This window comes from Lynx canadensis, chromosome E1 (genome assembly GCF_007474595.2).
Source record: "Lynx canadensis isolate LIC74 chromosome E1, mLynCan4.pri.v2, whole genome shotgun sequence".
NCBI lineage: Eukaryota > Metazoa > Chordata > Mammalia > Carnivora > Felidae > Lynx > Lynx canadensis.
Window position 1 is genome coordinate 14,758,822 of NC_044316.2, and position 11,987 is coordinate 14,770,808.

At 54.6% G+C, this 11,987-nt stretch overlaps 1 protein-coding gene across 6 annotated transcripts in view; it reads left to right on the forward strand.

Annotated features, from left to right (window-relative positions):
• SLC43A2 (solute carrier family 43 member 2) overlaps positions 1–9,080 on the forward strand; it is a 37,668-nt gene extending 28,588 nt beyond the window's left edge. For 3 of the 6 annotated variants that reach the window (XM_030294892.1, XM_030294893.1, XM_030294891.1), the window contains exons 10-14: positions 1,390–1,528; positions 2,828–2,957; positions 4,993–5,066; positions 6,359–6,482; positions 6,997–7,158. In XM_030294892.1, the coding sequence (XP_030150752.1) occupies positions 1,390–1,528; positions 2,828–2,957; positions 4,993–5,066; positions 6,359–6,482; positions 6,997–7,158 (629 nt within the window). Of the gene's footprint in view, positions 1–1,389; positions 1,529–2,827; positions 2,958–4,992; positions 5,067–6,358; positions 6,483–6,996 lie in introns of all 6 variants that reach the window. The other 3 variants (XM_030294894.1, XM_030294896.1, XM_030294895.1) reach the window with 2 other exon arrangements.
• Positions 9,081–11,987: the final 2,907 nt, after the last annotated feature.

Below are 11,987 nucleotides of genomic sequence, written 5' to 3' on the forward strand. Positions count from 1 at the left end.
ACTGGCTCTTAGAAGGCAAATCTCCCTGCTGCTGAGTCGTGGACTTTCACTCCAGTTCTCTAAGAAATCTTTTGCTGCTCAAGAGGATTTTTTTTTTCCCAACTGTTTCCCACATTCAAAAAGTCAGCTTTAAGAAGTAGAGGAAGTTGGGCCAGGAAATCCAATCTGCAGCTGACGGGGCACCGGTTTTCCCCACTCTGCTCCTGTGAGCTGTTGTTCCCGACCCCCACAGCCCCGGCTGTCCCCAGAGGGGCTGCTTCAGGCTCAGGGAGCTGGTGGAATAGAAGGGACCGGCTCTGGCTGTCGGAGGGAGACCCATGGTGTCAGTGTTTGGCTGGGGGTCGGGACGGATTCTTTGACCTCTCCTTCCCTTGGAGAGCAGTAGGAGGTGTGACAGAGTATGACAGGGCAGGGTACATGAGGGGCCCTGGTTGGCCGGGTCTTCGGCACCCACGCCACTTCCCCCTCCTGGTCCTCGGCAAGCACCGCAGGCCTGATTCACCAGCCTGCCTGTGACGAGGCCCCGGCTGCACGTGACTGAGGCCACAGCAGACCGGAAACCATCAACAGATGCCCGTGCTGGGCCTCACCCGCCTGCACTCCCAGAAGCCTGACTCAAGCTGGGCGTCCCCTGGATGCTCTAAGAGTCTGGTCTTGGTGGGAAATGGCATGTGTGTGCTGGGCCCAGAGCTGGCCTGCTACCACGCCCCATCTCCCTATAATAACCATTGAGATCTCTGCTGCTAACCTCTCTCCTTTCTGCTTTTTTACTTTTGCTTTCCTGATGCAGTGATGGCTACCGGTAAGCCAGGGGGATTGTCGAAGAACACTGCAACATCCCCTCCAGCCAGTCTCTGACCAAGAAACATCCCTCTTGGCCAGAACTGTGGGTGGGGGAGGGGCAGTCAACCCTCAGCTTCTATTTGCCTGAAAAAAAATCTCATCATAATTTTAAGGCTCTTTGAAGGCTGGAGCCCTTACGTCAGAGCCCCTGTGAGTGGTGCCTTCCTGGTATATTTCTAGAGGCAGAAAACTAATGACTAGTCGTACACAAAGCCTCAGTCCCAGGCATTGGTAATTTTGTGGTTCCCGAGTCATAGACGCTTCCTGGAGCTTCTGGGGGATGTCGTTGTGACATACTGGATTTCATTAGCTGTTTCTTGGAAATAAGCAGACGATTTGGAGAAGAGAACAGGGTGCCTGCCCCTTGCTCCACCTTTGATTCTGGAGTTCAAAGTCTCTGGGCTCCCCTCAAGGCCCACGGTGAGGGGTGGTGGGGGGTGGTCTGTGGAAGACCCCGGAAGGGCCTATGGGGTCTCAGGCTCTTCCAGCACCTGCCTCAGGCTTCTGCTAGGGGCCCCCCACGACGCAGCCCATTTTCCTCCCCAGTTGGCCTCTACACCTCCATCTTCGGTGTGCTCCAGCTGCTTTGCCTGCTGACAGCCCCTGTCATTGGCTACATCATGGACTGGAGGCTGAAGGAGTGTGAAGATGCCTCTGAGGAACCTGAGGAGAAAGACGCCAACCAGTGCGTAGACAGGGCCTGTCCCCTAGCTTCTGGCCCCAGAGTCAGCTGCTAGGCAGGAACCGGGTGGGTGGCCTAGGTTTTGAAGTCAGCGGGAGAGGCAAGAGGGGGTCGTGCCCAAAGCTATTTGTAAGGGCTTTCCGACACTCTCTCACTTAGCTCAGCACAGATTTGAGTGTATCACTTCGTTATGGAGATTCTTTGGTACCCGAAAGTTTGGAAAAGCACTGGGCTTGACAGAAGAATGGGAGAAACCGGAGGAAGGTCTGTGTGCAGACACTGGGTGTCCAAGGACCCACTCAGGAATACCACAGTGGTAAACCGTGGTAAAGTCCTGCTTGCCTGCGAGGCTCACTCCACTCGGTGGGAGTAGTAGGCTGCTATAACCGCAGAACTGCTAGATCTGTTCATAATTGTCAGCATGAAACAAGGTACAGGAGCCCCGTGTTCGTAAAGGTTGGGCTCCAAGATCAGAGGGTGAGTTAAATGCTGTCTTCATGACTCCACCTTAATATAATAAGCCACTGTTTATTGCTCTGGGCCCCATGCCAAACACTTGATGCACAGTATCTCAGTCAAGCCTCCCAGCACCTGGATGAGGCGCGTACTAGTGTTGAACCCATTTTTCAAATGCGGGAACTGAAGTTAGGACTTTGAGTAGCTTGCCTGGGGCCACATAGTGAGGAAGTGGTGGGTCTGGGACTCCCCGGGTCTCCAGCACTTGGCATTCATTGTTGCATGTCCTACAGTTGTCCGTGGGTTATCTGTGTGGGCAGTGGGACTGGGATCCCTAATAGTGAATTCACAAGGAAATAGCTACAGAGAATGCTCCGTTTTCTAGGTCAAGTCCTAAAGCCATCTGGTTCCATCTATTGCTTATTTGTTTCTCCTTTACCCCTTCCTGCCCCCAAAGGGGAAATCCACTCCCTCCCTTGTATGACTTATTATCTGGCTTATCATCAGCTCCCTGCGGGATCTGGGTGAAGTTGGAGTCTGCGGTGAAGCGGGGCTTCGCCACATCCCGACTTGGGTGTGCTCTGCTGCTTGCCTCCCCGTCAGTCTTCACTGAGGCAGCGCAGTGTGTTAATGACCTTGCATCCAACCTCTCCACTGCGGTTCACACCCAGCACTCAGTCCAGAGGGCGCAATGGGGGCGTCCCTAGGGGTGGTCTCGCCCTGACAGTCCCTCAGATGTGCTCGGGTGGTCTCCGAGTCTCGCATCGTCTGCAAGCTGTGACTTCCTGGGAGAGCCCATCCTCCTTCAGGGAGCTCCCAGCTCCGGTGTGTGCTCTGTCTCCACAGGGGCGAGAAGAAGAAGAAGCGAGACCGGCAGATCCAGAAAGTCACCAACGCCATGCGGGCCTTCGCCTTCACAAATGTGCTGCTTGTGGGCTTTGGGGTGACCTGTCTCATTCCCAACCTGCCTCTGCAGGTGGGTACGGGGAGAAGGAGAGGTCGGGCGGGATGTGGGACAGTGAGACTAGAAGGGACGTGATGTGTCGTGGAAGCCATCAACAAAGACCATGGTGACTTTTCATTCATTTATTGCAACCAACAGCCAACCAGCCCGCTGTTATTTACCAAGGGCTTCTTACTTGCCAGGTTCTGTGCTTAATGCAGGGGGTGAGCTCTAAATGAAACTGGGATTGCCTTTCACAGAAGACTCTTCTCTATGAAGGCATATCCTTCTTCATGGCCTTTTGAGCATCCTGCATGCCGTGAATACCACCACCATACCGTCCCCCAGAACTATGTGGGGTAGTTGTATGGCTCCTTGTTTTGCTTTCGCTCACACAGTTGAAACCTGAGGTCCAAAGAGGTCTGGCTAATCTGTGGCATTGATGGGACCATCTACTCTGGTACAAGAATGCCTACGGGGTATCTGTGTTGTAGAGAGTTGGGAAAGACTGTGATGATCACTGGGCATCAGGGTTCAAAAGTTTAATTCCTTTTCACAAGATTTCTGTTGCTTTTGAAAGCTGACTTTTGGCAGACATTGCAAGCAAAGTAGATTTTGTCACCTGCCCAGCTCTACCCTTACGTCCATGAAAGTGTTCTAGTGCCAATCTCCAAGTTTGTTTATTTTTATTATGACGATTTTTTAAATCCCCAAGTTTATGAACTTTGAAGGGACCTGAATAATGGCATTGCTTCCACATGGGTTAGCTCAAGTCCAGATAGTATCTTGGGCCAGGTCCAGAAGGAAAGCCAGAGTCTCTCTCTCTCTCTCTCTCTTTTTTTTTTTTTTTTTTTCAAGTGGCCATGTGTTGAAGTACATTGAACACCCAGCTGTGCACCACCCATGGGTACTATCATGTGCATGTGCCGACATTCTGTGTGAGACCAGAGTAAACCACTGGAGGCTTGTTCCAGTTCCCAGTGAGAGTGTCTTTGTATTCCTGATGCCCTCCCAGCTTCCTGGTGGCTGTCCCCTCTTACAAGGCTGGTCGATAGATCCTTGCCTTGACCACCTTGTCTAATGAAGGGGCAATGCTCACTAGGGACAGTCTTCTGCTTTTTGTTTTATTTAGTTCTTGTTGAAAGAAAAGTTATGAAAAGGCAACAAGACACTTGAAGTGGAAAGGGGGAACCTGCACAAGGATGTGTGAGCAAGCATAGTTGGGCACAACCCTCTTGCAACACTGCAGAGAGCAGCCCCTGCCCCCTCTGCCGCCCACATTCCTGGGAACAGGTCCTGGCTGCTAAGCAGGATGGCAGGGCCGTGTGCAAAGGGCGAATAAAGGGTCCCAGCGGCTGTGGCAAAATGGACACAGCTCTCTTGCTCCTGAGGAATTATCTACAAATGCTTCTTGGAGCTTGCCAAGCCGGCCAGCTGTGGCCTTTTTAAGAAGCTGAACTTTCGGGTAGGGAGAAGGAAAGCTATCAGCCGTTAGGACCTGAGTGACCAGGCACAGAGACCTCTGGGCACCATCCTCAGGTCAGCAAAGGCAGGAGATCAAATCATGATTAATGACCTCCTATTTAGTGCTGTGTCAGTACATCTATAACTGCTGACTCTGGGTGGAGGCAGGAGGAGCCCTGTTTGCCAATTTCCTTGGTGTAAATGCTTTCACCATGGCTGATTTCAACTGATATGACGTCCCCAAATGTGCAGTTGAAAAGAGATTCACAATGACACGCCATCGTACGGTACTCCCGCCGTACTAGACTATAAACGTAGAAACCCCCAGAGCACAGATAATAGCAAAATAATTAAGAAATGGTGAATTCTGAGTATCCGTTACCTCTGTTTTTATATAATTTGTTTAATTCTAAGTCTTTATGAATTTAATTTTTCGTAGTGACTGTCTCATAGCTGGCTCACAAAATCCCTGACAACTCGGGCATTGGCCCTTGGAGAGCTGGTGTGAGCCAACACCAGTTGCCAGTGCTGCCATTGCTCAGGACCCCAAGGACTGTGGGGACCCTCGCATTTCTCTGCTCACACTCTGCTCTCCCTCTCTCAGATCCTCTCCTTTATCCTGCACACGATTGTGCGAGGATTCATCCACTCTGCCGTCGGGGGCCTGTATGCCGCCGTGTAAGTGCTGGTTGCCGGGGGTGGCCTGGGGCCGACAGTAAGGGAATGACCTGAGGGAGGTTCGTGGGAGGACCGAGGTCCTGGAGGGGGCCAGCCTGCCATCTGGGCTCATCTTCTTGTGCCAGGGGATGGGTACCGGGGCTTCTGTTGGGTGTGTCAAGGGAAGGTCACACCTGGCGGGAGGTGGGTCAGCGGGCCGACAGTTGGGTGCCCACAAGCCTTGGCATCTAACACGAAGTCAGTTCCCCCGCCAGGGTCAGTGCTCCCGTGTAGCTTGTTATGCCTCGGGGATGGCTGCTCAGCTGAGCCCCGGGACTGCCCCTGGTTGCTCACAGGAAGGACAGGGGAGGGCTCTGGCTGCCCAGAACTACAGGGCCTTCCACAGGGGCAATGACATGGATAACTGAGCCCACAATGTGTCAGACTGTTCTCACCCAGAGTCTCAAAGGGCCTGGTTCTGCCACTGGCCTTTTTGGGCCTTGGCTAAAATGAAACCTGCCTCCTTTTCCAAGAGGCCACACATCCAGAAGGAACCACAGTTGTTTTTCCCCCTTGGGCTGGGGCTTGGCTCAAAAATGGAACTCCATGGGGGCACCTGGCTGGCTCAGTCAGTAGAGGATGTGACTCTTGGTCTTGAGGTTCTGAGTTTGAGCCCCATATTGGGTGTAGAGATTAATTAAAAATAAAATCTTTAAAAAAAAAAAAAGGAACTCAAACACCGTCTCCTGTGTGTCTCTGACCAAAGACTAGCCTGTTCCTCGCTGGGAGCCCCTTCTCACCTCCGGGGCCACAAAGCCTGACATTTCGCTGAGATTTTCTCTCCCCTCCCATCAGCATCCCACGGGGGTCATTCCAGGTCTGCCTGTCGTCCCCCACTCCACCCGATGCCAGGAGGAAGTTGCTGCTGCCCTGGCAGAGTCTGAGAGTCCACCAAGAGTGTGATGCCGAGTTTCCGTGATTACACAATGCTCCTCTGGATGAGGGCGTAGCGGAGCCAGGGCCAGCCTCCAACCTGCTCCCTGGGCCTGTTTGCCAAGCCGCAGAGTCCTGCTGGCACCACTTTCCACTCAGCTCGTCCAGACACCCATGGACCTGGGGCACGCCTGGGTGGAGTGGGGTCCTCCCCAGAATCGGGGGTCTCACGCCGGTCTGAAAGAGAAATTCACAGTCACAGGACTGCTTGGCAGAAACTAATCCGAGGCAGGCACACCTGGGGCCAAGTTGAGGCCGAGGAGCATTGGGAAAGCCTGAGAGTGGCACCTGTGGTGACAGGTCCCCTGTCTTCCCGGCAGGTACCCCTCCACCCAGTTTGGCAGCCTCACAGGACTGCAGTCGCTGGTCAGTGCACTCTTCGCTCTCCTGCAGCAGCCCCTGTTTCTGGCCATGATGGGTCCCCTCCAAGGAGACCCTCTATGGGTAAGAAGGGTGTGGGGCAGTGGGGTATGGGCATCTGCCCACTCAGAGCTGGGAGGCATTGCTCAGGAGCTTCCAGGGCCCCAAGGAGAGGCAGTTTGGAGCTTCGGTTAGGATGAACTCAGGGTCCCTCTGTGAGCGGTGGCTGTGTAGGAGAAGAAGAGTATCCTTTCTGGACCTGATTTTGGGGTAGCCCTCCTGCTGAGGGTTGGCATTTTTAACCAGGTACTGTGAACGTGCCCCACTGCTGGCCCCACCCCTGGATATTCACAACTGGAGGTCAGAGGTGGAGGGCCCAGGCCCCGAGGGCTTCTCAGCTGGGAATCCTGATACTGGAATGTGGAGCCACGGGCCCTGGGCCCTTCGTCCAGTTTCAGCTTTTCCTTTCCCCTCCCGTGACCTCCCCTCATCCAAACCTGAGTGTGGGGAAGGCTCTTGAGCCGGGCTCTGCAAAGACCACAGCTCCTGCCCGGCCCCCTGCCTCATGTGACGTCAGCTCTCATTTCTACTTCTCCAGGTGAATGTGGGGCTGCTTGCCCTGAGCATGCTGGGGTTCTGCCTCCCCCTCTACCTCGTCTGCTACCGGCGCCAGCTGGAGAGGCAGCTACAGCAGAAGAGGGAGGATGACAAGCTTTTCCTCAAGCTGAACGGCTCCTCCAACCCAGAGGCTTTCGTGTAGCGCTCACCGCCTCGGAACTGTGGCCTCCTGCCCTTGCTTCAGTGACTCACCGGTGTCCTTCTCCCCATCCCAGAGGACCTCCGTGCACCCTCAGGATCCTCTCCTTCACCATTTTGGAGTCCACGCTCCCTCCCAGGGCCCTGGTCCTGCCTTGGAGCTCTGCAGCGCTAGGACAGACGGGAGAGGGCCCGGTTGTGCGATGTTCCTACTGCTGGAAGCAAGGGCTGGCCTGGGCTTTGCTCTGCCACTGTCGAGGGGCCCCGGAGCCTTGAGGCACAATGGTGCCTGCAGGAGGAGCAAGGAGGACCTCCAGCAGGCAGGCTCTCTCTCCCTTAAGTGTCTGGATTCTGCCTCTTGCCAAAGCAGAGGGGTCTGCCACCTACTGCCTGCCACCTGCCCCTCAGCTGCATGCCCACTGGCCACACCTGCCCAAGGACAAAGGCTTGCACTGTCTGCGCGCCCTCGCCTGGCCCCTCAACCTCCTCCCCGGCCAGTCTGAGGCTGCCTGAGGAAGGAAGGACCCGCTTCCTGTTGTTGGTGCTAACTCCTTTGTAATTCCAGCCCCCTGTGGCCTGTCCGTGACCTGTCCTCCTGTTATAGGCCTGTGGAGAAGCCCCCATGGCTTAAAGCCTGAGGAGGGGACGGAGGGCTGGATAGTCATGCACGGCTAGGAGCCAAGGACAAGGCTGCTTAGCAGTCCCTCACCTCCTCCCTAGGGGCAGGGAGCAAGTTTCCACTGCCACCCTTCATCCAGTCTGTGACCCGAAGGGAATTAAAACAGCACCAACAGGGCGCCCCCTACACACACAGCTGTTTTTATGGGGGTGGAAGCCAGGCTGCTGCTGACAGATGAGGAGGTCCAGGCCTGGCCGGGGAGATGGACGGTGAGGGGCCTAAGTGTGTGTGTGTGTGTGTGTGTGTGTGTGTGTACATGTGTAAGTGGGATGTGTGACCCTGTGATACGTGTGAGGGATGTGTGTGGTGGGGTGATGGTAAGGTGTGGGCTCTGGGTGTCTGCCCTCATCTTCCTGGGGCCACCCAGGAGCCAGCCAGGCCTGCCACAGGCCCAGGGTCCTGGAGGCAGCCTCACTCTGGGCCTGGAGCTGGTCTGAGGCCGTGGGGCCACAGCGCCCCCTGCCGGCAGACTCCTCCAGGGCCCTGGAGCTGTTTACGGGAAGAGGCCGCCCTTCCTCTGCCAGGCGGGCCTGGCTTTCCAGCCCCCCACCTGACTGCCTCCAGAAATGTGTCTGAGACTTCCTGGGAGTGCTCAGCAGGGTGGGTTGATTTTTAGGTTTCTACTTTTGGGTTTTTTCTTTTAAGTTTTATCAGACTCCTTTTCATAAAGCAATAAATCCATTTTCCTCCTGGTAAGGGACGCCCCTGCTAAGCATTTCGGTTAATGGCTACACGTGCCTGTTTTGAGCTTGAGGAGAAAAGGCGAGACAAGATTTCTTGCCACTGAGCAGCCCCAGTCCTACCCAGCCAGCCGTTCCCCATCTCTCTGGGTGATTGCCATCTTAGAAGCTGCAGTGGGGCCAGGAAGAGACCTTACTCCCCACCCCGCCCCCAAACAAACTGCGCTTGTACAGACATCTTAGAAGTGTGGGCCAGACTGCCTCTGCTGTTTATCCCAGCCAAACAGCGAGTCCTGATCCCTTCCATCCCCGACTCAGATTTCTTATTCCTGGATCCGCTGCCCTGAGGGTTCCTCCTGAGCTCAGGACACAAGGTGACCCAGGAGAACCTCAGGCTCAAAGAGACAGAAGCAGAAAGTGGTGAGGGAAACTGGTGGGGAACAGTAAAGGACAGACCCAGGCCCAAATTCGAGTCCTGCATTAACGGTCGAGCACCTTGAACACACCTAATTTTCCTAGATTTCAGTCCACTCAAACATTAAAAAATAAGATATTTGTTTGAAACAATTATTTTTACTGTTCTTAAAGTTTATTTTTGGAAGAGAGCAAGCGAACAAGCCGGGAGGGGCAGAGGGAGAGAGGATCCCAAGCAGGCTGTGTGTTGTGGGCGCAGAGCCCAACTCAGCGCTGCATCCTACAAACCGTAAGATCGTGACCTGAGACAAAACCCAGAGTCGGACGCTTAACTGACTGAGCCACCCAGGCACCCCTAAAACAAATAGTTTTAAAAAGGAGAGAGAACCAGACCAACATTTTCCAAACCGTTCTTCAGAACACTAGTTCTGTGAGATGTTAATTATTCAAATTAAAAAAAAAAAAAAACAACTTTCCTGGTCAGGGGCACATGGCTGGCTCAGTCAGTAGAGCATGTGACTCTTGATGTTGGGGTTGTGAGTTCAAGCCCCATGTTGGGCACAGAGCTTTCTTTTAAAAATAAATAAATAAATAAATAAATGGTCAAATTTGGGAAATGCAGAGTTAAAGTCAGGCAGGTGTTGTACTTTTGTCATGTTCGTGGACCTGTGGCTTCCAAGGCCAGGTGGGGTATGGTGTTAGCAGTCAGAGCCGTCCTCCACGGATGGTCCAATGACCACCGGCAGCAGGAACTCCTCGGGTGCTTGTTAAAAAGGTCGACGCCAGGTGTCGCCTCTGGCCCGGAGAATTGACAATCTACATTTTGCTAAGCCCCACCTGGTGATTCTGGGGCACCCAAATTTCGAGACCTAGGGACACAGAGGAGTACAATTTGGGGAGATGGCTAATTAGCAAGGGCCTTTCCGTATTGAGGTTGTACAGACAGGGCCCGTGTCATCCCCAGCAGCGCCCAGGCCCGGCCAAAGGGAGCTGCTGCCTATCTCTCCCAACCCACCTGCAGGACATGGGCACTTTGTGAGAAGAAGCAGGCATTGAGAAACTAGAGGGCAGGCTGGAAAAGAGTCCAAGGCCAACAGTGCATGGAGCAGTACCAGATGGGTCAGGTAACTGCGCCCCCACCCCCTTGTCGGGGGCCAGTCATTCTGCTCTGACAGTACGGAGTTGATGGGTTACATATTTTCCTGTTATCATCCTTGAATCATAATAACCCAGGAGTTAGATACTATCCCTATTTTATAGCTGGAAAACTCGAGGCCCAGGGGGTGGAGTAACATGCTTAAGGTTAGAGCCAGGACTCCTGAAGTCATTAGAGCATCCAAGGCCCTCTAGACCAGGACATTCTATTTGGAGCATCAGCCCCAGGGCCCACTGGGCCTTGGGAGCAGGGCAGCAACAGCCCAGGGAAGGGAAGCAAAAAGCCAGGCATGGTCTCTATTTCCTGGAGCCAAGAGCTTCCTCAGAGCCTGGATTGAGCTCTACTTAGTAGAGTCATCTTGGCCCTGGAGACTGATGGGTACAAGGGGGAGCAAATCTCTGGTCACCCCCACCCTGAGAAGAGTGCCCTGGGGTGGGAAAGGGACCACGAGCTGGTCAAAGGCAGTGGACACCAAGTGGCCACAGCCCTCTGGTCTCGTCCCACCCCCCCAGCCTCCAGGCTCCTGGTGGGAAGGAGCAGGAAGTGATGTCTGGTCCTGCGCTTTTGGTCGGAGAGAGGAAGGGGGCTGGGCCGTCCTCAGGAACGTTGCCAGGGGTCTCCTCCTGTCTAGTCTTCCTGGACTCCTATCTGGGAGTCTAGTCATTCCTTTGTGGTTGGCTTCCTGCAAACGCTGCTGGGGAAAGTTCCAACACTTCTAAATCCCACAGTTATGGTTGCAGGCCCCTGTGGGTTCCTTTTGGTTTTGCTCCATCTCCTTTCCCTCTTGTATCCAGAATCGGCGTGGTCAAAGGAACTTCTGCTCAAGCCCCCATGGTCATGGCCCCTGGGCTATGCAGTCTGAGGGGGGCATCACTCTGCCCTGGGCCCCAAGGACACTGAAAATGGGGACACACCTGGTATTGGGGGTATATGTGCAGGACTGCCCCAGGCAGCAGCACATTCAGCTCCGTGGAGTTGTTGATGCACTTGCATCAGCCTGTGTGAGTCTGAGCAGACACGTAAGGTGGGGGTGTGGGGACGAGTGGTTGGCACTCTGTGGTCAGGGGCTCCTGTCAGAGAGCTCTGAGAACTCTTCTCGACAGGATCGGGCTTCAGAGGCTGTTTAAACACCAGCTCCCCTCTTCTCTGAAGGAGAATATGATGGCTCCTCACAGGCTCTTGGGGTGGTGGGGCGCCTTACCTGTTCCAATTGCCAGGGGACCAGCTCAAGGGTGATAGCCCATTTTTCCCAAAACGGTATAGGTCGTGGGGTTGTGAGGATTAGGAGCCCAGGACCCCCAAAGTGAAAGAGTTGGTTTTCCATAGGCTGCAGCCCCCACCCCGGTCCCCCAGGGTTGGGGGCAAGGTCAGGGTGAACAGGTAGGCTCTGTGAGGCTGTTTCCACCCATTTCCTAACTCACCCAAGCCCTGGGGTGAGGACACAGTGTCAAGAAGGAGGTGTGGCATCCTCCACGTGGGTAGCCTGCCACAGTGCCAGCCTCTCCCTGCCAGCAGGGGGCCACCACCTGTGCCCCTGGGTCTCTGCAGACAGCACGTTCACCTTTGAAGTCAGTCATTCTCAGCCTCCTGGGTGGATCCGAGACTGAACCCGGGCCCCTGGCAGCTCCCAGCCTCTTGACCCATCCCAGATAAGGCTCCATCTTCCCGTGCCAAGGAGGCAGTGAGAGGAGGAGCAGAGGTTAGAGGCCCCACGGCATATACTGTCTCCGTGGCCTTAGGCAAGTCTTGAGCCTCAGTTTCCCTACCTGTAAAATGGAGGTGATCCCCTCACTGGGAGGTAGGTGGACATGGGCATAAAGCACATGTACAGTGGTATACTGCGGATAGCACAGGGAACAAAGACCGTCCCCACCCTAACCCCATCCATACAACGTGACATCTAC